The 27,743-nt window shown below is 34.1% G+C and overlaps 1 protein-coding gene across 1 annotated transcript in view; it reads left to right on the forward strand.

Moving 5' to 3' along the window:
- The window catches only part of ULK4 (unc-51 like kinase 4), a 211,895-nt gene that overhangs the window by 50,258 nt on the left and 133,894 nt on the right, over positions 1–27,743 (forward strand). Inside the window, exons 20-26 of the mRNA XM_066321372.1 lie at positions 3,717–3,899; positions 8,481–8,608; positions 14,218–14,351; positions 17,206–17,327; positions 17,645–17,701; positions 20,733–20,784; positions 20,875–20,969. Coding sequence (XP_066177469.1) covers positions 3,717–3,899; positions 8,481–8,608; positions 14,218–14,351; positions 17,206–17,327; positions 17,645–17,701; positions 20,733–20,784; positions 20,875–20,969 — 771 coding nt within the window. The remainder of the gene's footprint in view (positions 1–3,716; positions 3,900–8,480; positions 8,609–14,217; positions 14,352–17,205; positions 17,328–17,644; positions 17,702–20,732; positions 20,785–20,874; positions 20,970–27,743) is intronic.

A 27,743-nucleotide genomic window follows, 5' to 3' on the forward strand; every position in this document is an offset into this window, starting at 1 on the left:
CGCTGGAGGTAGGGCTTGTTTCAAATGCACGTATTGGTGAGCTTTTAAAAAGCAGCTGTGAGGGGAGTCACAAGAGTAAGACATGATCACTGTTCTAATCCTTAGTGAAACTGCTTTCTTCTACTTTTTCTGATCTTCATGGAAATTATTGCTATCCATGTAACTGAATCTGTCTCCTTTTTTCAGACAGATCATTTTACACAAGTGTTTTGGGGTTTTTCCTTCCACTGTTTTGGAGATTGTTTTTTTTTTTATCAGAAGACTGAGGGTTAATACTTTTATATGAAGTGAATTGAAGAAAGAAGCTTTTAAAGTAGGATGCACTAAGGTGGTACTTTAATCCTTTTGCTGCTTTATAATGAAACACTAAAGTAAGAAGTAGATAAACTTACTGCTCAATGCCCGATATAAATCCTGGTTATGTATTAATACTGCTGTGGCATTTAGATATATAATATTAACTTCATCTGATAACCATCAATTGATATTGAAATCTAGTGCAGGAAGATCTTTTCCCAGCTAAAGTTGATGAAGATTTTAGTGGTATGCTAATTTAAAAAATAAAATACTAATGTATTCTCCAGCTATAGTGTACTGTATAATTTTTGCGTTCATTCAATTGTTGCTACAGATATGTAGGCATTTTTGTCCTGCATGACCACATAAATTGACATCATTGGTATTGTATTTCATTTAATTATGCAGTCATTCTTGCCATATTTGAATGTATCCTGAAGAATTTATTCTTAACCGACATCTATATTAGAATGTAAAAATACGTTTCTGTTAAGAATACATCTATCATATCTTGACTTAGAGTTAGGAGCTTGTCTGCAGTGTATCAGCAGTAAGGGACTATGAAATTTTGCTTATGATTATTTTAATAAATAATAAAAATATATCAAGAAGATTGTCTGTCTTTGGTCTCTGGAATCAAGAAATGACACTTTATTTTGTCCTGACTGTTAGAGGTGGCAAACAGACACTGTGCTCAGTATTTTTTTTCTCACTTTGGGGTCCAACATGCCTCAGGTAAATATCACAAATTTTGCCTATAGGAAAGCTGTGTCTTTTTTATCATTTCACTAGGGTCAGAAAAAAAAAAAGTCTGTAAAATGTCAAAGCGATATTCTGGCAAGCTCAGCAGCAGGAAGAATATTTTCTTTCCAGTATATTGAAAGTTTTTTAATGGAAAAAAAAAAAAACCCACCAAAAATTTTGTTTGTAAGAGAACTTTTTCTACTGGAAGAGAAGTAATAAAACATAAGCCACTTAAATGGAAACTAATTTGGGAAAGCTCAACACAGTCTTTGTAGGCACTTGGTTTCTTTTGTAATTTTTTTAAGTAATTGGTATTGACTAGTTTCTGTCAGAGACTTGTGTATTGCAGGTACTTTAATGTATTCATTCTCAAACTAGAGAGAGTCATGGAACATATAATGAAAAGGTGAATTTGCCCACTGGGTAGCGTGTAGCCTGTAAGACTAGAAGGATAGTGGAGAGATGATCATAGATCCTGGAGTATCTCAAGTCAGAGGTGACCAATGAGAATCATTAGGCAAAGGCTGGAGCTGCTGAGAGAAAAGGTGCTGGTTTAGGGTGTGCATAGAGCAGGGGTGGAGAAGCCAGTTCCAGGAGAGGTTCTGCTGAAGCCTTACTCTCACTAAGAAAATTTCACGTTCCAAGACTACTGCCTAGAGCTGATGGTGTGAGCTCTACTCTTACATATTTCATCATCTGTTTCCAGTTCCTGCTCCACCACCTTTTGACCTATCTCCATCTGTTCTCTCCCAATACTGGATGTACTGAAGTAATTTAGAGTGCTTTGTACTCTATCCCACATTTAAATTCTATCTTATGCTGTTCTGATGAGGTGTTAGGTTCATTCATACAGCAGAGCATTCTGTGACGTACAAACTAATAGGAATTTGAAGTTTCTACTCTTGGTTATTGGTGGGCTGGAGCTTTTCTGCTACCACCGAAACTGCAGTATTATCCTAGAAGACAGCCTGTGATTCAGCCTATGACAGCCTTCTTCCCTATGAAGTTTGCCTGGAAGTAATCTGGTGGCTTGTGACTGTGGTCACCTCTGTTTGGCAAGGTCTGTAGCAGAGCTCTAAGGCAGTGGAAAATCTGCACACACCATGTTAGCACATCAAATTAGCTCCATGTTGCTTTGGCACAGCCTGTTCCTAGGTCCCAGCAGTTCATTGGTAGTATGACCCTCAAGGATGTTTTTACTGAATACATGTACCTTCTGCCCACTTATTTTGAAAACACAGAATAGAGGTGAAGAGCTGGATTGTATCCTGGAGGAAATAAAGCTTGCTGTACTAAGGAACAGAGATTGAGTGTCTGTGTTTTCAAAGAGAGTAAAAAAATAATAAAAGTAAAAGGCTGCAATCGATATGGTTCCTGGACCAGAAAGGACAAGGTAGAACAGGAGCAGAGTAGATGAACAGCATCCATAAAATATCTGTCAAGTTCATGATTTACTGTCTTTTACGTGTTTTTTCCCTTCTTTTTTTTTTTTTTTTTTTCTCTTTTCTAGTTTGTTTTGAGTAATGTTTCTAATGGCAGTGGTGAACTGGACAGCTTCTGGGGTTCTTACATGGAAATATTTTCTTTCGTGGTAGTATTTTGTATAATTGACTATAGTTTCTCCTAAGTGAGACCTTACTGTTGAGTGCACACCAAGTAAACAGCAATTTCTATATATAGCTGGTCTGAAGAGAACAAAGAAATGATAAATATTACCTACATCTCACAAAAGGAGTCACCTTCAAAGTTTTTCCTGAAAACCAATTCAGATTTTCACGTGAATCCAGTATTTGACTTAAGCTGTTCTTCTATGCTAATAGTATATTTAAGCCAAAGAAAAATTTTTAATGTGGAAAGAGTCTTATTTTCTTTATCTGGAGAGAACAAATGCAGTTGTATCTTGAAGGTTGTATTTTCACAGTTATCAAAAGGAACTTTATTTGGAGATAAAGCTGCCCTGAAGGTTGTTTGGTAATGTTTGCTAGGAAATAGTTAAGTTAGTTGACACTGAACAGGTTTGTTTGTGCTCACTTCACTGGAACATGGTCAGTATCTACATTTTCTATTAAAATTGTTTTTATCACTGATATTTGAAAATCAACCATTTGGAGAATAGTTTGCGAGTTTATTGTACTAACAACTGTTTCTTAATAAGTACCTAGATCTGAAGTAGTATCTAGCGCTAAGGATACACTTTAGACACTGAAATACTACATATCACATTATTGTCCACGAGCAGGGAGAGAGAAGATGCCCACCTTTATTGTACCCATAATTTCTGTGGCGTGTGCCATGTCTGTATTTTCTCTCGCTGTACTCCTTTCTAGTACAGCGTTATCTGATGCTGTTTATATTCTGTGCTTGACAAAAGACTCAAGCATGGGCTGTGATACTGCATCATTGTTCTCTAGAGGAAAAGACTAATGTGACTTTTTGATGTGGATGTTGGTGTATGAAATATTTGAATTTCAGCTGCACAGAGTGTATAGCAATGTATTTGGAAGAATTCCAGGTCTCTAAAAATAAGCAAATTTTTCCCTTAATATTTGTCTTAGGAATGAATCTATATGAATTCCTTATATTCCTAAACTATTGGAAAATCCACCAGATACTTTTATTTTCCATTATTCTTCTTGAGATCTTAGTCTCAATAATTTTTTTTTCCACTCTTATAGGCTTTATGCAGAATTACTCGTTCCTCACCTAATGCTTTCCAGAGTGTCATTGAAAAAGTGGGATTAACAGCTGTACTAAATTCCTTGGCAAATGGAATATGCAAAATTCAGCAGTACATGCTCACGATGTTTTCAGCAATGTTGTCGTGTGGGATTCATCTACAGAGGCTAATTCAAGAAAAGGTTTGAGTTCAGATTAATATTTCACTGGCATGGAATTTCACAAGTATTGAACAAGTTAAAATTGTTAGTACTAGTGATTTTGGGTTTTCAAAATACATCTCAGTGACATTTGCATATCTGAATAGCAGGAAATGAGGAAGTGTTTCTTTTATATTTTTATTTGGTTAAAATCTAAATTATAAAATGTACAGGTTTTCTTTCTCTCATGGATCTTTAAGAAATAATACTAATGGGTATATAAATTGTTCCTGCAGCTAGAATTCAATCAATGCAGAATACCTTAGCCTGACCATAACTGATAATGGGCCCTCAGGAAAATTAGTAAGGACAGCTATTTGCCTTAGTTCTTTTAGACATTTAAAAGAGAAAATAAGGAGTGACCTGATTAAATCTGAAGCTGTGCTTTATATTTCTTGCAGAAATTAGTCTTAGGTTTTTCTTATTAGTGTCACTGAATAAAACAACCAAACAACTGGTTTTGTCTAATATAATTTTTGGTATAAGTAGTTAAAAGTTTTCTATTTTGATCCCGAAATTATTTTGCATTTACAGGAAAAAGTGAAATCACTCATTCTCTTCCTAAAATTAATTTCTGTTCCATGTCAGAATTGCCAGTGTGTTTTTGTGAGTGCATGTCAGCTGGCCTTAAATTTTCCAGATCTCACAACAACAGCACTAACAGGTGACAAATTTGTCCTGTAATGTTGTACTAACAGTGCACATTGCTGTGAGCTGATGGTATAGTCAGAGGAGCCTGGTCAAAAATTATTCACTTGAGCATTCAGCAAAAGAATGCAATGTGCAGATAGCCTATGGCTACAGCATGATGTTTTCTGTGAAGAATTTCTTGTTTATATAGGACTTAAATTGCTAAAAGAACTCCCATATTGATACTGAATTTCTTATGGACAATTGCTAGAATTCCCTTCCTGATACTGCGGTTCTTATGAAATTTTGCAGATCAGAAAATTGAAATTCAGACAAATGTAGACATTCCTTTAATAGCATATATCAAACTAATGATAGAAGTGGGAATAGTGCCCAAAGCTGTAAGTAAAAAACAGTGTACAGTAAAAACTGATCAGGTAGGTCTGGATCTATTGCATGTGCTCACATTTGGTAACTGTACCTGCATTATGGCTCAGACAAACTTAAATCTCATGGAAGGTTTTTTGGGGTTGGGGTTTTTTTTGGTTGTTTGTTTGGCGTTTTGTTTTTTGTTTTTGTTTTTTTTTTTTGTTTGTTTTTTTTGTTTGTTTTGTTTTGTTTTGTTTTGTTTTGTTTTTTCAAATGAGGTTAGCGCAATTGGTTAGAGCCGTGTGGTAATAAGGCCAAGGCTGTTGGTTCAATCCTCATGTGAGCCATTCACTTAAGAGCTGGGCTTGATAACCTCTTCCAACTCAGAATGTTCCGTGATCTGGAAATTAGATTGTAGGATTTTGGAAGCTGAAACGAAATTTTTGTTTTTCTTGAATAGAATCTAAAAATGCTCCTGTATTGAACTGCCAGGTGCTATCACATCATATGGAGTGATACTATTTTAGAGCTAAAAATTGAATTTATTAGTCCATACATTTTTCAATATTTCATGCTCATGATGCACAAGTCCACCTTAATGAGAGAAGGGAAGAGTGAGATGTGTTTGCCTACAGATTATTTTGCATTCTTTAGAATTTTTGTGTTAGTTCAGCTTAAGACGCAGAAGGACCTCAGTGTCATACAGAAGGTAGTGACAAATATGTGGTTTTCTTTTTAATATAGGTACAAACAACATATTAAAAGATACTTAAAGATATAAATTCTTGATAATTTAGCTTTGTGTATGTTGTCTGGAAACACCCTTAACTTGTAAGACTTAGGACTGCCCTTGTTTTCTTTGTTATTCAAGAACAGCAGTAAAAAACACTTACAAAAGAAAAGCCAGAAATGCAGTTCTGTGATCATTTACATTCATACAAGACTTCAGAGATCTACAATAGCCAAAAGGGATCAGGTTTTGTCCCTCTCTGATGCAGAGATTTCCATTTCAGTTTCCTGTTTTAGAAACTAAAACAGTTGAAAGGGTGCTTATAAAATAAAGTGTGGAAAAACAACTCAAAATCAATCATCTTGAACACATTATAGCAGTAGATTTAAAAACCTCCACTAATTACTTTAGTCTGGCTGTCAAAATTCACCTTTGGGTGAGTGAAAATCAGTCACAGCTTTTTGAATGCAGTTAGGTTCTTCCAGAGGTCAGATAATGGGCCAGGGTGTTTTTTATTTGCTTTCTTTTTTCCTCCACTAGTAATAAATAAAATAAATCAAATACTTACAGTAATATATTGCTACAACTGCACTGTAAATAGATCATAAGCATTGTCCTCATATTTCAGTAACTGTTTTCAATACTTTGACTTTTACCTGAATGTAGACAAGTAACTACCACTGTAGATGATATTTTTGTCAGTATCAGAATGAATTAGTAAAAAGATAAAAAGTATCTATAACAAAATCTTTGAAACTCTAAACTTAGAATATGGAGGCATTAGCAAAGCATAGAACGGGATTTTGAAAATACATAACGATGCAACAAATGTTTGCTATTGCAGTTTCTGTTCTTGTATAGTGAGATAATGGTCTAGCTGTTTTCCTTTTGTGCAGCAAATTCAAAAACATCATTACTTTTGTTTTAAACTTGCACTGCAGTATTACTCAGTGTATCCAGTATAAACTCATAATCTCACTGCAGTGTGATCTCTTGAAATGAAAAATGTCCTATCCTGCAGAGTCTCTCTCCATGGATACATCAAACATTTGCAGGGGAAGAAGGAACAATATAACAGAGAAAATATAAATAATGTATTTGGCAGTATTTGAATGACTTTTTGGCTTTTCTGATGCATTAAGTCCTGCAGGTCAGCAAAAATGTGCTTGAGATTTTCTTTGGATATACTATTGCTGTCCTCCAACCAGCCAAGAAAACAAATTCCAACAGGTCACATTTATTTCTTAAACCTGGTTATTAGAACATTCCCAGATAAGCCTGATGTAAATAATTTTAATTGTTTTAACCCATGTTAATCCCCACATGCAGCATTAAAATATTCTTGCTTTCCAGAGTATGAGAACTAAAATAGATGTGCTTTGGCTTTTAGTTGCATGTGTCTTTGTCATGGTATCCTTGTGCATCATTTATGAAGTCCATTTATGTTAGCACAGTCAGTGTTCCATTATGTATACTCTTTGACATATTTAATGGCATTTTTGAATATAAAATCTTTGTTGTTGTTGTTTTGGTAATTTCACTTTAAAAAACCCTTGAAAAACCAAACCACACTTAATTAAAATTCAACTTCTGCCTTTATTGGATTGTTATTTAAGAACTTGACTGCTGCAAGTTCATACTGGAGGACCTACGAGTCATGTTCTGTGAGCTGCTGAAGTGTTTAAATCAATAAACCTTTAAATCCCAAGCTGATAAATTCTTCTATTTATGAAATAAATTGTTGAAGTACAGTAGAACATCTCTAGAAAAATTAATAGCAGTTTGCTTTTCTGGGATTTCTGTAGTTACTGAATGACAACTACTTTTGAAGATAGGGTTAAAATGATGGTTTCTTGGCCATCTCTTACACTCCTGCTTTTTTTCCATTCTCAGTAAAGATGCATAGTTAATTGTTGCAAAAGATGTCTCTAGTAAATTGCAGTCAGTGTTGGTTTGCAGTAGTTCTGTCAGTATATGAGGAATTTGTACAGTCATATGTATGTCAAACATGCATCACACAGCAGGGTTTTTAACTTTGTATGCAACCTGAATGCACTACTCATCTATCCTATAGTGTCACTCTCTTGAGAATCCAGCTCAACTGTTTGAAGGTAGGGTCTCTTGATGAGGCTATTTGTGCTCAGTCTAACTTTTGCATAGAGCCAGTTGACACAGTTCCTAAATTCTGGCTCAATTTTTAATTCTGATTTTGTTCCTCCCTCTTCTTTCTTTTAAAGTCCTAATTTTATTTCTTCCTTGAGGAAGAAACAATGTTTTTCACTTTCTGAACTCAAAATAAAATTAGATTAGATACAAACAATCAAAGAAGGTAGAAACAATTTCACCATCTATTTGGAGCATCTAGTGTATAATTTGGGGTCCGATGTAGACAAGATTGTATTCAACTACAGTGTGGTTTTTAATATTCCTGCACATTAGGGAATGAATAGCTAAAAAACTCAATTATATTTGTGCTTAAATATGTACATATTCTGAAAATAGTTCAGCTTTGTTTTAAAACAAATATATTAAAATATCCTATGCTTATGCTTAAGGTAAGCCATTAAAAATATAAGTTTTATCGTATTTTGTAGTTAATTTCATACAGTTTTGGACTTAGTACATTAAATACTGTTTACTTTTTATTCTACCACTTGTAAATATGTGCAAAGCATCTTTACACTGGGCTAGTCAGTCTTGGACAGAATTTATTCACTAGTGTTCTGTTGTTTTTTTTTCATGTGACTGACATGAAAATGAGCAAACTTTCAGTGTATACAGTCTTACAATACAGTGCAAGTAACCTTAACATATTTGTGTTTATTTCCACCAAGGATTTTGTGACTACAATTACTCGTCTACTTGAAAGTCCTTCAACTTTTATTCGAGCAAAAGCCTTTCTGGTCTTGCTACAAGTTCTAATTAATAACAGGGAGATGTTGCTCCTCAGTTGTCAAACAAGGTAAGGTGATAATGGAAGATAATCAAAGATACAATCTTTAAAGTTGGACCTGAAATGCTTGAAAATGTGTGGTAATTTTGAGCCAGTGTTTTAGAAGTTAATTCTTTTGTGTGTAATAGTAATCCTTTCATTCATGAGAATTTTTTGTCTAGGATCATCAGGTGACAATTATTCTTAAGGGGAAACCACTGTCTTGCAAGGAGAATGTCTTTTAAAATAACTTGTGGTCCCAGTGAGCATTTGCATTTTTGGGTAGGGCAAAGGATATACTGCCACAATAAGTTTGGTTTGGTATAGTCTATAGTCTCTTCAGGATAGTCACTTTCAAGGTAAAATGATGTTTTTTGGATATATGTATTGTGGGAGTGATTTACATAATGGCCAGTAGATTCCTGTGACTTTTACATGAGGTATTTAATTTTTCTGTGTTTTAGAACACTTTGCAAGGAATCAGTGAATCACCAGGGAGTTATTTGAAATTTTTTTGTCTCCTGTTGGCACAGAAGCCTTGTTGTATCAGAGAGGAGCAAATTAGACTGTGTTCAGGTGTTTCAAGGTGATTGGAGAAGTAAGGTGAAAGAAATTTTAGTTGGGATTTGTATCTTCTACTGTTCTGTAAGAAGAAGAATAAAATGAAGCGTAAACCTAGATTTTACAATATTGAAATAGGGCGAGTTTGGAACTGAAAGTACAAAAAAGGATGAAGTGTGTGAGTAGCTGTAAATCTTAACTATATCTACAGCAAATATAACATTATATCTTATGTTCATGCTTGAGAAGAATTAGGATGTCTAGATTGGAGTTAAAGGAAGGGGCAGATGAGTTACACCATGAAGTCACTGTGAGAGGACACCCTGTGAGGTGCTAGCATTATATACATTCCTCCGCTCACAAAGCTGTAGATATCACCATATTTGTAGAATCACAGAGAATAGGAACTGAATCCAAGGGACTTTTTACACTTCCAGAAATGTTCTACCAGATTATGTTGTTCTGGTTAGTAAAATGCCTCTAATGATTTGTGACTTTTTAAATGGCTACATTTTTAGTAACTCCTCTTATTCGTGTGCTTGGTACACTCTCCTATGTGTTTTGGAGAAAGACCTGACAGAAATCTTGCACAGACAGTTACTATTTGTTTATATATACCTAAGATATTATGAAGGAAAATAATAATTTTAGCAACCATTTTCTTTATTTATGATGCTTTCCAACCAGCTGCCTTTCTGAAGAGAATGTGCTGTGCATTTGGAATACAATTTTGTATTATGACTTTTGGCTTTATCCTACTGTTTTATTGTGATACTCCAGAGAGGATTGTCTAGAGACCAATACATAATGTAATACATTAGATAAAACAGTAGGCAAGCCTTATGGCAGCTTTATTGAGCTGATAAACTGTTTTTCTTAATTTATTGAGTTTCCTTTGTAATTGTTCTTTAGTGAACAGTGTATTTCTCATCAGAATAGATCATGTAAAACCCTTCTCTTACATCCAGAAAGTAAGCTAGATACAGAGCTTTAAAATCTGGAGACAGTTGCATTCATAGTATCACTATATAACTCTGGAATAATATTAAACCCAGCAGAGATACTGGATACTCATTGACTTACACTGTTGAATTGTGGTGGAGGAATTTTAGTTAGATGTCTTCAGTTGTCTGACAGAAAAGTTTCTTCTAAATTAAGACTCAGAAATTCTAAATTGCTAGCATAGGAAGCAGAATTCAGTTGGATAACTATTGAAAATATTTAATATACTCGAATTCTCCTTTGGGAGGTGTTTGATTTGAGAAATATAAAGAGTGTGTAGTAAAGTGCACATAATTCTTGGTTAATGGTTTGTCTTCAGCAGCTGCAGCTAAAGCCTGTAACAGGATTTATATTGTTTTAGATGATAAAATCTGTTTATGGTAATGATAATCAATATAAGGCAGTTTGTCAGTGTGCATCACATAAAGGATGATGCAGATGATAAAACAATACTATCTGTTTCATGGAAACACTATACTGAAAAATGCTTTTATTTAGTTTGGTGATGATGCTGGGTTTGGCTGGGTTAGTGTTCATTTTCTTCATGGCAACTACTATGAAGCTGTTTGTGCTGAAAACAGTCCCCTGGGCCTCATGAGCATGGGGACTGCCTCGGGGCCAGCATCCCAAAGGCCTTGCTCTGGAGAGTAGTTCTTCCTCTATTTGGCAGCAAAGTTGGGGCAGGGTCTGGAGTGCGCGTCTTATGAGGAGGAGCTGAGAGAGCTGAGGTTGTTTAGCCTGGAGGAAAGGAGGCTCAGGGGAGACCTTATCACTCTCTGTAACTACTTGAAAGGAGGCTGTAGTAAGGCAGAGGTTGGTCTTTTTTTTTTTTTTTTTTTTTTCCCAAGTAATAAGTGATAGGACTAGAGGAAATGGTCTTAAGTTGTGCCATTGAAGATTTAGATTTGATATCAGGAAAAAATTTTCACTAATAGTTCTGACAATAAAATTTTGTTCCCACTGGTAAACTTTGTGATATCTGTCCTTGGAAGTGGTTTTGGAGCTGATAAAACTGGCATGTGAGGAACTTAAGTTTCATCATTATTCATCTCACTGGGAGGAAAGGGCATGGTACAGAGAAAGGAGGGAAGTGAAAGAGTAATGGGAGGAGGAGTATGAAAAGAGGAAGTGGAAGAGAAGGCAAGCCTATTTTAGCTGTGTTACCAAAATGGATTTCCTTGTGTTTGTCTTCTGGTTTGTCCACAGGTACCCGGAAATACAAGGCAGCAGAAATAGGCACTTGCTAAAACCCCTTCTTATTGCAAGCAGTAATGGTGCCTCTGGTCTGGGAACATGAGAAGGATCCTGAGTTGGAAGTCTTGATTCCTGGAATGCAATCTTAAGACTGCATTCTGTCTATTTGTTTTTACTGTTTACATACCCTATTGGCTTTGGCCATGATAGCAGTGGCCATTGACTTCTGAGCATTTGTACATGCAAGAAATAGAGACTGAGCTTCCTATTAGCATGATATGCCATCTGATGTTACATACCTGTAAACTAAAAAATATATCTGTATTAAGTATCCTTTAAAAATCTTCATCATTTTCTGTAAGCAGGGATTGACTACTAACAATGATAATAAATAATAGTAAAACTAAAAAATAGTCCTTGGTTTCTTGGGGTAAATGGACTGTATATCTCCCCAGAGTATGCATGACCTTCTTTAGGTTCATGAAGGTAGTCATTCTCTGTGAACTTTGTCTCTTTTCTTCATGTTGATCATCCTGTTAAGGGAGTAGTTCTTATTCTTTTAAGCAATAGTCCTCATTCCTGTTCCTATCACTCCAGACTGTTAACTCTGGATTTTTCCCTTTTTTGCTCCAGTCTTTCACTTTTTTTTGCAGAAAACTTGGGTTGTTTTGCTTTTTTAGCATAAAAGCTCACTGGTAGCCATATCTTGCAGTAAATAGACTTGAATATATTCTTTTTAAACCAAACCTTTGCTTCACTGACAGTGGTTTACTCCTCATCATATTTAGCTTATTTATACTAACATCTACATATTTTTTCATGTGTTGTTGAGTGCAAGACAAACGTGCACTAAATGAATTGAATAAATGTATTTCTATAGGCCTGGTTTCTGCCCACCAGAGAGAACACTGAGATTCATTGGGGAATAAAAGTAACTGATGAATTGTTCTACATATGACTGAAAAAATTGTCAAAGGAAAGTAGAGATTCTAGTGCTTTGCTGCCAACGCAGTTTATATCTGTATGGTTTTCTTGAGACAATGTTGAGTTGAACTGAACTATCAGGGAAAAAATAATGTGTATTTTTAGAAAATCTTTATGCAAAAGACAATTTCGTGGATGGAGGAACAATGTAGGGATATCATGTATCTTTCCTCTCTCAGAATAAATAAACCTAGTTTGTATCCTTCTGAAATGTGATTAAGTAATAGAACATGCTTTTATACAAGAAAAGAAGCTCCTTCTCCCGAAGAAATAAAACCACTCATGGTGACATCTATTTGGCCCATTTGAAGTAAAACTCAAGACCTCTAAGTGTATTTCTATAAGAATCAGATGATTATTAAATCTTGGAAGTGTTTTCTTAAAAAAAAAATTCAAGCTCTGATATTCTGTCACTTTTTTAAAGCTGAACATTTTTTGAATAAAAATTACTTGTTTGTCTGGAATGGCTAGAAGGCCATTTTATTTAAAACATTCAACATTTTTTTTTGTATAAAAGTGTAAAGCCTTTAAAAGTAAAATTCTATTTGTAGCACTATGTCAGATTAAGTAGTTCTTTTCTAACAGACAAATCAAAATTCCTGTAATTTAATGCAATTTCCAGACATTACAAGAATAAAAGATATCTTCACGGTCTCTAAGAAATGCACCTGAATGTGTTGCATCTGGGCTATTGCACAGGTGAAAAGTAGTTATTCCGTGGGTCTTTTAATTTCTCTCTCTCTCTTTGTAGAATAGGTTAGGAAGGATAAGAATGTAGTATTCAATCATAATCATGTATTGTTTAGAGTCATAATTCTGTAAAATCTATTCTTTGGTAGTTTTTACTTAGTTGAGTAAATCTTTTTGATGGAAAGATATATTTCCTCGTAGTACTGTTATGAACACTTGAGACAGTGTAAATAAGTTATTTTCATAGTTCTGTAAAAGAGCATTGATTATCAGAAGGGTATTAAAAAGATGCTACTGAAGTACATACTTAAAATCCAGATCATGGACTTCCCTCACCAGTGTTTGATAGTTCTTTGCACAGGACCTGGAGGGAGTTCGAATGTGAAACAAAGATGTCAATAGTATAGCCCTAAAGGGAAGTCTGGCCCTTCTGTCTATTCAAATAAGCATTTTAAAATTTTGCCTGAAGCATTCTGTTACAGGTGTATTATTAAAGCAATCTCTTGTAAGTTAGCCAGTGGCTAATAAATCAGTTACCATTTCACTGTGAGAAATGTCATTCTGCAGAATGGCACAGCCACAGAGCACTTACCAGTTGGAATGCATGCATTGGATTTGTATTTGGAAATCATGAACATCAGATTTCTACAGAAAAGATGAAAAACCAGTTTGGGCTTTTATCTCTTTCAATATGGCCATTCCAACTAGTGCTAACATTTTAATAAGCTGCAGTGTGCTCTATGTACTATGATTTTTCTGGACTGAAAGACTGATCTCTTATTAAATTGACTTTAATTATCCTTGCTTTTGGAACTCTTATGCGTTGAAAATCAGTGTTTTTAGTCTTTCACTTATATTGCACATATTGGTTATCTATTTCAAAATAAAATGGATTGTAAAACTAGTCTCTCTAAGTTTTCAGAAGGATTCACTCCTTAGGTTAACATCAGATATTAATTTAAACTAGTAGAGTTGTGCTTACTTGAAGTGGGTTAATGGTTTCTTTCCTTGACTCAGTAATTGTCTTGGTTTTAGAGTTGATTAAAATAAAAGTCTAAAATTTCAACAAAATTGCAGAGTCAAAACTAATGTATTGTCTTGATTGCAACCACAGATACCATTAATGTCTGGTTCAATATATTTTTTTTGAGATATAGTGTTATTTTCTTTAGTATGAAAGATAATGTTTTGCACTTGTTTAAATATAGGCTAGTGATGTATATTGAAAGAGACAGCAGAAAGACCATGCCAGGAAAAGAGCGGCAAGGTGGCAGTGAATACCTGTCAAAATGCCTGGATCTTCTCATCTATCACATTGTGAGGGAGCTGCCAGGAATTCTAGGTAAATTCAGTTTGTTAACCAAACAGATCTTACCTTTGATTTCTCTGTCAAGAAACAGATATCTCCTTATATATACAGACAGAGAGACTGTATTTTCTGATTACATATAGTTTGTGTGATAATTTTCCTGAAATTTTTGCGATATGTCATGCTCAGATATTTTGTGTGGGAATGCATGATTTTCTATATGCATGTTTTGTGTTTGTGGAATGGTAAGCCTCACCAGCTCAGTCAGGAATGAAGCCCAGAGGTGCAAGAAGTTTTATCAATGTTCTAAAGATATTATAAAATCTATAAACATTGTACAATCTGAGAGCAAATTTGCCCCATAAGGCAGAGGCCTGGGAGAGATGCAACAGGGCATATCTCTGAGTACATGTTAATTGCTTACACTGAAATTTATATATTAAGGATTTGCTACAGGCAATTTTTGTAGAAAATTTCGGCTTAGATACTTCAGTTGTTTTAGATGCCTGAAACTGATTTGCTGATGCACATGAGGTTTATTTTCGTAAAATTGTTTTCTGATGAGATGATACCTGATGTATCTTCTTTCATCTTCTCTACATTATCATTAGGATATTGAAAATGTAATGGTAGCACTACAAAGGTTAGTAGACCTAAATGTCATGCAGCTATTTTTAAGGAAACTTTGCTTCCTCTGCTAATGCAAATTTTTGCCTTGCTGCAAACACCTGATCCCTTTTATCTAACTAAATATCAGGTTTGCATATTGGCTATATATCAGGATGGAAGCCTCAGAATATAAATGTTTTAAGCACAAATTCAGCTCCTACTGTTCATATATACTATATGCAACTGATATAGTAGGTTCTGATATTTCCTCAGAATCTAGAAGTTTCAAATACATAGTTCCTATCATAGTACATAGTACATCAATTGCTTAGACATGTAATTACTGCTGATGTACAATTTCAATGCATTTTTGAGAACTGTTATTAAGGATAATTTCTGCACTTTTTCTTTTCCAAACTGGATCTGTATGTTGATTGCTTTCTGTAATCTAAAGTTATCTCTGTGTATTTGTCCATATATTTGTCAGAAGTCTTTTTTCTTTTTATTGCTGTATAATGTAGGAGCATGTTCTGCTTGAGGTGGTAAAATCTGTGGGCACCTAAGAATAATAAACAGATTGGAAGATTGGAATGGTGAAAAGCAGTTTAAATGTTGATTTAGAATTAACCCTAGCTGTTTTTTTCAATAGGCATTCATCTAAGCTCCTAACTGATCCCATCTTCTTCCACCAGATGTAGCTATAAACCAAATAGATTAGCAAGTTGTAGAAATTGACATTAAAGACATGCCTGAACAAAAGAAATACATTGTTAATCTTATGGTTAATTTTAAAAGTTTTTGGTTGTTGTAAACAAGAATATTATTAAATTCTTTAATATTAAATTATTTTATTAAGTTAAGTAATTTTATTTCTGCTCTTACAGCTTTTAACCTATTTTTAGGAAGTAGATATAAAATCTTTAGATCATGCTAAAATTACAATTAGCTGTATGTATTAAATGCAAAATTGCCAGATGTGATGGTTATATATTCTTTAAAATATAGAGGTTGTTCAGAAATCAGTTACTAACCACAAAGAGGCCTTGTTGAATTACAGTACTGTGTGTAATTCAAAATAAAAATGTATTGGTAAAAAATTGTTGTGTTTTATGTATATGAAGAGTTTTAAGCAACACTTTCTTTTCTTTACCAGTGAATGAGTCAAATCTTTAAGGCCTACTTTTGTGCCAGGCTCTTCATTTCTGCTTTTATTGAAAACTGAACACCATGGGAACAGAAGAAAAGCATTGGTATTATTCAACATGATTAAATTCTGACTTACTCTGAAAAGAAAGGCCTTTTCTGGACTGAAAAATTATATAAAATATGGAGTCCCATTCTTTACTTGCTTAACATATATCTTAAATGTGAATTCCCATTTACAGTTTTGAACAGCTTTTTAGGGGGAAAATGTAACAAGTGCTTTTTCAAGACAGCATTTGGCTTCTAGTATTTTCAGGTTATAGGGACACAATTTTCCTTTTCACATGAGCTAACTTTTCTCATGCTGCTTCTGTTCTTTATCCCATGCAGAAGAGGTCTTGCTTTTTGTGGACAATATGAAGCATACCACAAATCTAGCATACATTCCTTGATTTTTGTATGTCTCTTCTGAGTCTGAAGTATGATTTTCACTATTGCAATTAAGATTTTCATAGCTTATTATTGTGTCTGAGATTTGTCATGGAGGCAATTAAGTTCTTTCACTGATCTATTGCTGTCTCTTTTATGAGAATTCTTGTAACTTTAGGTCACTTGTGTCACAGTTAAATCTGTTCATGAGAATATGTGTGTGCATGGCTGGTGGAAGGATCTTTTTTTGGAGGGAATATTTGGGGTTTTTTTTCCTGTTGAACTGTGCTTCAGCATTATGTCACCCACTAATCTTGGTTCATTTAGTTCTTGGTTAGGTGACAGTCATGAGAATTTCCCTTTTTACTTCACTGGAAATACAACTGAATCTACGTAATTTAGCCACTATAAGTCCACTCTGCCAAGAGGGGTAATTTTATCTTTACTTCAACGCTCACCTTAGACTTCTGTTCTCACTGTTTTGCCAGAGGTCACCTTTGCCTGTTCCTGTAGCCAGAGTAGGGAATTGACCTGATTGAAAACTGAGCTAGGACAGAAGTGCTGGATTCATCATGAACCTTACTTCTCACAGACAAAGAAGATAGGAGTGAACAAAGGCTCCTGGAACAGAGACGTTTTATATATAATTTGCTCTTATTAAGTGGTGGTTTTATGTTGGATCAGCCTGAAATGCTATTTTCTGTAGGTGACATTCTCAGTGCCCTTACTAATGTCTCTGGACGTAAGCATCCATCAACAGTTCAGGCCAAACAGCTGAAGATGTGCCTTCCTATGATGCCTGTAGTGCTTCATCTTGTGACGTCCCAGGTAGATTTTTTTTTTTCCGCAAAATTTGTTACACAGAGGACAAACTCTTAAGTTTCCCAAAATCTAATTTCTGTCAATCATGATCAGGATGAGTAAAATAGATGTTTTGTTAATGCATAGAGATATTTTGATGAGTATTCCAGCAAAGAAGTGGCATTTAATAAATGTACATTATATAACAACTGTAATGACGTAAGCAGATGTGAATTTTGTCCTCTTTTTTGTTTTTTAATGTGTGAAATAATTGTTTCACTTTTTCTGGTCATAAGATATGCATTTAATGTAATGTTTTTTCAACTTTGGCTAATTTTAAATAGGTATTTCGTCCCCAGATAGTCACAAAGGAGTTTCTTTTCAATTATGGCATCTTACTTGTGAGTATAAAGTAGAAGATAAGTATTTTTACAAGATATACCTATGCATAAAATTTTGGAAATTACTTTAATGAAGTAAAATTACATTAAATTTCTGAATTGGAGAGAGAGGTTTATTCTGAAAGTATATTTTAAGCTTTGATTGTATTCAAAACTTTATATATAATCAGAAAATATTTTCTGTAGTAATCTATTTATTCATTGTGAAAACTCTGTACATATTTGATAAACTGAGAATTTCCTGTGGGCTTTCTTTCTGAATGGAAAATTTTAGCTCTAAATTACATAGAATAGTCTCTCTGGAATTTCATACTAGTATTTTATGAGCAGAAATGAATGAGAAATTATAATTAATCTATATTTAATGTATTGTTTCTTCTTGTTGCCTTTTTCTTCTTGCCAGTATTTCTAAACGGATATTTAGTTGATGGAAATCTATGGAGAGAAGATACTGAACTCATGTTGATATTTATAACCTATTTCTGACTTTACCCATAGAAAAGGAACTTTTTAGCTGTGCCATTGGATAGTACAGGAGAAATTAAATAGTAGTTCTAACATAATGGTATGATCGTAATGATATTGTAATAATAATGATATCATATTATAATAGCAGTTGTTTATGCTAAATGAGAAAAAATAATATTCTAAATTGCATATCAGAGTTAAGCCTATACTTTTAAGTGCATGAGTTCATAAATGACAACTAGGTATTTATCTCCAAATAGCATGAAGAAATGGTTTGCTACAAACAATTAGATTCAAGTTATGTTTTCACATTTCCTTCTCTTTCTCCTTTGACGCTTTATTCCAAGAAAACGTGGTTTAATTTATTTCTTCTAAAATATTTGTGTAAAAATTACCATTAGAATGATGAAAAAAAAAATTGAAACTGTAGATGTTGAATTACAAAGCCGTTTCTCCCTTTGAAGCATTTGTAACTAGGCAGTAGATTTATTAGTAGTTTTCAATCAACCTTCTAGAAGGTGAAATTCCTCTGTCAACAATATAGGTACAGCACACCAGGTACAATGAAAGTTTTCTTTTGATGTTACTCCAGCTTGTTTGAACAACTGACTGAGGACATCAGGCTAGTTATACTAGCACAGCTTTCCTCTCAAATCAGGGAGGAGCATGTTACTCAATGTTTCCTGTGTCTCGTCCTGTTTCCATTGAAAAAAGCAATTCAGGAACTCACATACACTATTTAAATTTACACATGAAAAAAGGAGGGACAGTACTATATCTGAAAAGTTAATATGAAATTTTAATCCAGTGTTATGATATGACTGCTATAATATAATGGAAGAGTAATTATCCATTCTATAAGGCAACAATCTACTCTGGAAATTTTTGTTTAGCAACATTCCCACTGACATCTATAAAGGGACATTTGATCATCACCTTGTACTTTATTGAAATAATGTGCTTTAACTGCATATGTGCAGTCCCATAGACTTTAGTGAGGCAGTCTGTTTGTTTTGTTCTTTTTTTTTCCTCCAACTTATTCAATAGTCTTGTCCTTAACAATAAGAAATTATGCGGAGTGGAAAGATGCATGCTTGAGATCTGGATGGAAAAGAAGAGCTATTTTCCTGTAACGATTGTTCATTGGGATTTTTTTTTTTTTTTTTGGTGCTGCTTTGAAGTTACTTCCATCATCACTGTAATTTTCAGTAGTGTTGAGCAAAGAAATTGAGAGGGAGTCGGGACAGTCCTTTCATGTTTTCTGCTGTGAACAGGAATACATGGAGGACACGCCATGCCCCAAAGGCACAGCTAATAGCAGGCTCCTGGTGGTGTGCACAGGGCACAGACTCACCTGTAGTGAATTACACATACACCATTTCTCTCCATTGCTTGAGAAACCCCAGATAATTGCATTTATTTAAATCACACATCTTTTTGTCGTGTTTCTAATAAAAAATAAATAAACATTAGCAACCAGAACAATTTTTGCACCAACTATTTTGATGTTTCCAAATCAGTCTTGAGACTATGGTTGTGTGAAACTGTGTAAAAATGAGCAAACAAAATAATTTGCTCTCTTCCAAATCAAGTTAATTAGATAATACCTAGTAATTTTCTTCAAATGATCAGGAAGGTAACTTTTTTTTTTAGAAGCACTTGTTTTTTATGGCTTCTTCTGAGGTGCTTTTAAATAATGAAATATATAATTAGTTTCCAACTCTACTTTTAATTAGAGAAGAATCCTTCAGATGTTTCTTATATATTGTGAAAAAGATAACCCATGTAAGAACTTCTTCCAATTTAATAAGTAATAAGGAAATTTTAATTGGTAGTGAAATATAAAACAACACCATTTTCCTAAATACTACATTAGTAAAAAAGAACATACTACACATTCTGCTGAGAATTTTCCTTCCTTAACGAGTCTTAATAACATCTTTTACATCCCAATGAAATAAACAGCTATGCATAGAAATGAAAGCAAAAGAACAGTGAGTCTAATTATGTAATATTTACTTAATCCAGATTATTAATATCTTATTGACCCTGTTCCTTAATATGATGACTAATTTAGGTGATTTTTTTAATAGAAAGTTATATATCCCTTTTTATATGCATCCATAGCGTGTATTGTATGCATGGAGATCAAAAAGACGGTACAAATAACAGAAATTTTGTTTATTTTGACATAGCTACTTCCAAGGTAGCTCGAAGTCTTCTAAGAAATTACAGTTTTCTCTTAACAGTGAAGACATTTAATATTTAATTACTGTCTATTTAGCTAGAAGTGTTATGATTTCTGATACTAGTCAGCAATAATCCTTATTGTACTCCACACTTAAGGTTCCAACAGTATTACAGACTTGCCAAATTGTAATAGCTAGATCATTGGTACTTTTCGTTTTAGTTAATTATTATGAAAGTTTTCCTAATGTAGGTGCAATAATATTTTGTATTTACACAGTTTTTCCAAGATTTTTTTTTTTTTTGTGTAATTATTCAGTGATTATGCTTTTTTTTTTCACAAAGTGTTTTAACATAAATGCTGCTTCTTTTGTAGGAGTTCATCAGATCAATAGATTCAGGAGAAACAAAGTTGGATAGAGCAATAGGTGGGGTAACCTATGATATTGCAGTACTTTTAGTCACAGATATTCTAACTACTGAATTTTATGAAGGAATATGATTACTTTTATCAACAGGGAAAGCTGCATCAGAAGAATTGATTAAGACTACTTTATTGACCTTTGAAGCAGTAACAGAGCATCCCAGCTTGCTGATGACCCATCGCTTGACTGTGAGTCTGACAGCAGTTTAAATAGTTGCAGGCGAATAGGCCTAATTCCATGTATAAATACAAAGTTTCGAAAATTTAGGAAAGGTTTAAAATAAAGTTTCAAATGTATTGTGGTTCTATTTGACAGTAAAATATTTATTGTTTACAGAAAATTTTCAAAGAAGCAGCAAGGCATTCAGTCTACTATATTTAGTTGAGAAATTAGGGGGAGAATGGAGAGAGACTTAAGAATCTAGAAATAGTGATCTTGATTCTGCATTTCTTCAGCTTCAGTGCAAGTATGTTGCTGTATATTAGTGATATTGTCGCCACTATTTATGCTTTTTACATAAACATATACTTTTAACAACAAGAAGCTTGGAAACACCACCTCTGAGGATCAATCCCTTTCTGTCATGTGAGAGGGATAGTAGATATCAGTAGACATCATATCTACTGATGAGGTCATCAGTAGCAGTTATGGTGTTGGGGTTTTTCTGTTCTTGTTTGCTTACTTGCTTTTTTAAGTCTGACAGAGTTCTTACTTTAAAATTTCATTAGAATTACCAAACGTACTGTAAGCTTTTTACATCACTGAGATTTGTTTTCTTTGAAGTTCTTGGTTAAAACATTCTACTGTGAGCTAATCTAGTTGAAGGCAGAACAATTACATTGTGAAACAGTTGTCAGCAAACCAGGTCTAAATGGTTGCATCAGTGTTTGACAAATCATCATAACCTGTGCCAATGCATTTTTGTGCTTGAACTTTCATAAAAATACAATCCACCATATTCACTGATGACCATTTGATTCAAACTGAATCTTATGTGTTTGTATTGGAATTTAGTTAAGGACATGCATTCAATATAGCACTTATATCAAGAAAGACATCAGCAAATAAATAAGAATGAGGAGTGTTAGGGATTGTGCTAGGTAAGAACGGTTGATCCTAGAAATGAAATGTTTTTAGAAGTTGAATCCTATTTGGTGTGTGTGTTAGTTGAGTATTTAGTTTATTAAGTGTTGGTAAGTGAAAATAGTAAAATGAATCCAAAGTGTGAATTGGAATTTAAATAAGTTTAATAGGATTTTTTAAAATAAATGTTCACAAGAGTGATATTCAAGAAAATGGTCCTAATCTAAAAGAAATCTAACCAATTATAAGTCAGAAGGGAAAGAGTACAGAACTGTTCAATTTACTTTAAGAGGGCAACAATGTCCTAGAAATGAAATGTTAAGTGTAGGTGAAATATGAATGCCTGCTGATATCTCCCTACGTGTGTGTCAGCCTGCCTCTTACTGTATCTGTATCCTTCAAGAATCACCTCAATTTTTAAAAATAATTGCTTTACTTTTGTGAGTTATCAGTATGTCCTATATTGACAGATATATGTACCATTTTTCATGGGGGTCTGTCAGCACTGACTGAAATTGCCATACTGTGTGTCAGCACATGAAATAAAATTCCTCTACCTGTTTCAACTTTAACGGTCTGAGGATTTTCTCTGGAAGAGACAATTCCTCTTTACAACTCTTCTTCCCCTGTGCCCATCTCCACGTTTACCAAAACTTTTTCCTGAAGCCAGGGAGTGACTATCCTAGTCTCTGTTAAGTAACCCATGGGTCACAGTAGGAGAGTTTTAAAGTATCTAGATTTCTGGGGAGCAGTTTACTTCATTTCATGCGTTGAAAGTTGTAGATGTTTGTTTAATATCCAACCAACATCTCAGTTATCTGGATAGAGATAAAACTTCCTAACTTCCTTCCTGACCAGTGCTTGTCCAGTAATTCTGATGCATACTGCTTTTGTAGTTTCCCTGGTTTAGGTATAAAATATATCCTTATCACTGAACAGCTCTTTTTTTTTTTTTTTTTTTGGGGGGGGGGGGTGGGGCGTGTGGTGTTTATGTGTCTGGTTTTTGTTGGTTTTTTTTAAAGAAAATCTATTACTTCACTCAGTAATTTTCATAAATGACAGTTCTTGCTAATTTGTAAGAGCACTCCTGATAATCAGCAAATAGTCGTTCAGACATAAAGTGGAGAAATTGCCTTGCATTTTGTATGTTTAATTCAAGAAATTGTCCATTGTAATTAATAATCTCTAACCACATCTGCCTCTAGTGGTGCAAACAGTAATTAGTTTAATACTATTTACGAAGTCTAGTGTGCTAATTATACTTGAATGTACAGCATACATTACTTTAGAGGAAAGTGGTACTTCATCTTCTGTGATGCATACAGACTATTTTTGGAATTCCTGTTGCTCGAGGGATATCTTCTAATTGCTGCTGGCTGAGCATGACTGGAATCTATGAATATAAATTCCAGCACACAGCAGAACTTTGTGCTTTTTTAAAATGTTGAAGCAAGACATGTTCAGGCTTCCAGATCAATATTTAAGTATAACAGTGGTTTATAGGACACTCTTTTACTGGAGAGAAATTGAAATCCTAGACTGAGCTCAGAAGGATGAGCCTGGATTGCTCATTTAGACCAAGTTGTTTACAAGCAGGATTTTAGGGAGTGAGGCTAAGTGAAGGCCAAAACCTTCTTGAGAGGATGCAATTTTTTTCTACTTTTACTGTGACATCACTTTAAAGTCTCTAATCAAAATTTAAATGCAGTTGTAACAAAATTTAATTTATGTAATAAAAAGCAGGGCTGTATTGAGCAAGCAGAACCAGAAAATTTTTCATTTGAGTTGTTTTTAGTTTAACTAAAATGAAAATTGTTTAAATTAATAGGAGTTTAAGAGCAACATCTCAGTTTCCCACTTTGAGAAGAATTGCTTGTTCTGGGTTTTAGTTCATGTTTGATTTATTTTTGTATTTGTACTTCTAACGCAGAAAATAAAATAAATTTGGGGGGTTTTGTGGTCAAATTTCTGATTACCATCAACCCTAAGTAATTTAGTGAGGAGATTAATTACTGTGGAGACTGACTGTATTAGATATTGCAAAGTGTGATATAGTCAGTGGAAATTCATTTTAAGTGCTTAAATGAAAGCCAGCAGTGAGCAGTAATTTCATTTTGTGTGCAGTTGTGTGCATTTTTACAAGATGTAAAGTAAAGAATAACAGTAAGTGTGACTTGGCAGATTTTTGCAAAAATAGATTTTCAGGTATGCAAATAAGAGGCTGAAAGTCGTTAGGAAGAGTCTGTATAGATTGGAGTGGAATATTAACCCCACTATAATATTAAGTCTCTCAAACTGGCACAAGTCCAACTACTTGTTTCTTCCACCTACCTAAAATGTAAACATACTTGCTAAATTCAGTTACTAAGTGTTATAATAATATTGATTTTACAATTTTAGTGACGATTTAGCTATAATTAACTAGAAGAATTCATGCTGACTGTATAATTTGCATTTTTCTCTTTTGTGTTAATTATATTTATTTGCTTGAAAAAAAGGACATATGCAAATTCAGAGCACTTAGAACACAATGACAGATTGTTCCAGTAGGAGTCCTTTCTATACTCCATCTAGCTCCCCAAAATGATCTGTGCACATCTAGCTCCCAAAAACCATCCCCTGCACATATAATCCCCAAACATTAAAATTGTTCTCTGGTTAAGGCAAAAGTTGTCAGCAGTGATTCTTTTCCTCAAGGTTTTAAAACTTACTTTTAAAAATCAGACTAAAATGAAAGCATCTAGACCATGATGACTTACTTGATGGGAAGTCAAGGGAAAGGTCATATGACAGAGAAAACCTACTGTTTGACAATATGAGAGTTATTAGTTTCAATAAATCACAAGGTTAGAAACTTCTCCAGGTGCTTTTTTCTTGATTCAGCATCAGTGGTGTTCTTCATCCACAGGCTAGTCTAATCTAACCACTGACATCTTAATTTTGTCAGTGTAGGATGTGTCTATATGAACATACTGCACAGAGGTTTTTCAATCATATTCCCTTTTCAAGTAGATTAAAATACTACATTGCATGTGGCTTTCTGTCCATTAAACTAATCCAGATGACATAAGACTTCTTTGTGAAACCAGTTCTCTACTAATTGACATATTGAGTCAGTCAATCAGTGCTATCTCTGCCCAGAAGTAAGAAAAAGCCAAATCCTCAATAAAGATTCTGAAGACTTTTAAATAAAAATTACAGAAGTGTCATCCTTCTTCCCAACCCATCATAATATGCATCAGATTATTTTTTTCTGTTACATTCTGAGAGATTACTGATGATATTAAAACACTGAGGAGTATGCCATGCTTCAAGCAAGTGCTTTGAGAAATTTGAAGGCAGGAGAAAGATGATTTGGGGTTGGAGCATATGTCTCACAAGGAAAGGCTGTGGGAGTTGCACCTCTTCAGCCTGGAGATGACAATTGAGAGGAGACCTCATGAATGAGTATAAATATCTAAAGTGAGTGGGACGGGGGGAGGGTCAAGAGGATGGCACCAGGCAAGTTTCCCTTGCAGAAATTGCTCAGCATTATGGAGACAGGTGTTCTGGGTAGGATACTTGTATTTCCAAAAAGGTTTTGACAAAGTCATGCACCAAAGACTTCAAATTCATTAGTGACCCTTCCCTCTTACCCGCAAGCTAACTAACTTCTAACTAGTTAAAATTTACTAAGTGGAGAATACAGATTAGAGAGAATAGAATTTTTAAAAATCTAAGTGTTTTAAGAGTGGTGTTTTACAAAGGTTTGTTGCAACATGTGTTGCTAATCCAGAAAAAGGAAGGAATAGGGAGGTGACAGAACTGACTGATGGCACTAAATTATTCACAATAGTGAAAATTAAAACTGACAGGGAAGTTGCAGCAGATTTTCAGATTTGGGTGAAAGGAAAATAATGACATGTGATTTAATACTGATAAATGACAAGTAATGGACAAGGGAAAGTAATTTCTACTGTACATATGTAGTGTCAAACTCTAAACTATTTTAACTTCTGGAAATCTTTTGGCACTACTTTTCTAAGGAAATGATAGCTTTATACTCTTCAGTAATCAGAAAGACAACTAAATTATTAGTAATTAATAGTAAATTATAGCACAAAAAAGCAGAAAACATTATTGTGCCATGGTGCACTCAGGTCTCAAATACTGAATGCAGCTGTGATCATTCACTCTCAGAAGGAATGAAGCTTAACAAGAAAAAGTACAGCTCGATGGTGCAAGGAGGGTCTGAGTAGAAAAGAACTTCATCTTGGAAACAAAATGCTCTGTAGTGTAGTACTATGAATGGCATAGGAAAGATGAATTGGAAATAACCATTCATGCTTTTTGTAAAGTAAGAATATGTGGGTATCAAGTTAGATGCTTTTAAATAAGCAAGGATATGTCTTCATAAGGCATAATTGAAGTATAAAATGCAGTGCTGTAAGTATTGCACATCCTGAAAGTATAAATACATTTAAGATAGGATGGGAGAAATATATGGGAGAAAAGGCTAAATGCAAAAATACAGATACAGCATCAGCTTAGCAAGTTTCTTAATTCAAGAGGTACTTTTCTAGAAACTAGAGGTGTGTTTTATGCTTTGTCTATGTCTTATACTCTTCTTCTACTTCATTCCAGCTGCCAGAAGCAGGATTACCAGGTTTGAACTATATTTTTTTTTGGTCCAGTTATATATATTACATTTGGGAGATGTGAATGTAGTGTGTATGGAAGTTTGTAGAACTTCATTGCTGTTTTGGGTACTGATAACAGCACAGTTATGGCAGCACAGCCTTGGAATGCCATCACTACAGAATTATTCAGTGGGTTATATAATTATTCAGCTAGGGTTGTATAATGAACTGAATATCAAGCTATTTAAAAGATGGTAGGAACTCATCTAGAGCTATAATCATATTCAACCTATTTAGTCTGTTTAGGCTTAAAGAAGAATAATTTCCTTTTTCTATTAAGCAATCTTAGTGATAAAGACTGAGACAAAAACCACACTGTATCTGATTTATCTTCATGCATATATGGATATTTGATTTCACAGGTATCACCAGCCATTCAAAAGACAAAGAAATAAATCCTTGTTTGAATGTTATTTATTTCAGTGCCATAGGACCATTCTTCTCTGTACATAAATGACAGACACATTTGCAATTTACTGGTGAATTTGTTAAAAATATTTTATGTACTGTTGCACTTCAGTTTATTTCACCTTAATAATCATGTGCAAAGTTCATACCTTGTTTATAAATTTATTAGTGAAAAACAGTGATCCAAACAGCATTGAGAGAAAATTAGGGTTGTGGAGTTAGGAAGTATCTGATTTAAGGTTCATATAAAATTTAATATATGCTTCACCTTCAGCATATGCATTCTGATATGCTCTTGCATAACAAAATAATTTTCCATAGGATTATTGCTTCATTCAGTTGATCTCCCCACCACATGGAATGGTATGAGGCAAACACCTTCTATGGAGATTTCCTTTCTAAACAGTTTGTTTACTAAAATGGAGATTTGTGTTATAAAAAGTTCAGAGTAAGCTACTAAGTCGTTTAAGACCTAAAGAATCTTCTTTACAATGACACTTGAAAATATATTTGTCTTAGAAATTATTTATGACTGGCTTAACTACATTCACTAATGTGGAAAGACTGCTGTTAATGCTAGATTTAAGTGAAAGATTTTAAGTTTTAGAAATTGAAGTTGCATTGTACTGTTTTATACTGTCATCTTAATTGGTATAAGTCTGAGTCAATGCTACTGCTGTTGAGTGATTCATAATATCCAGGGACTCTAGGCTGGTTCAGGTAATCGAGTGCTGCTGCTTTTCCTCTTTTCTGTTTCACACCTTTAATTTACCAGTTACATGTGGTTCTTCC

Source organism: Sylvia atricapilla, chromosome 1, assembly GCF_009819655.1.
Source record: "Sylvia atricapilla isolate bSylAtr1 chromosome 1, bSylAtr1.pri, whole genome shotgun sequence".
Classification (NCBI taxonomy): Eukaryota; Metazoa; Chordata; class Aves; order Passeriformes; family Sylviidae; genus Sylvia; species Sylvia atricapilla.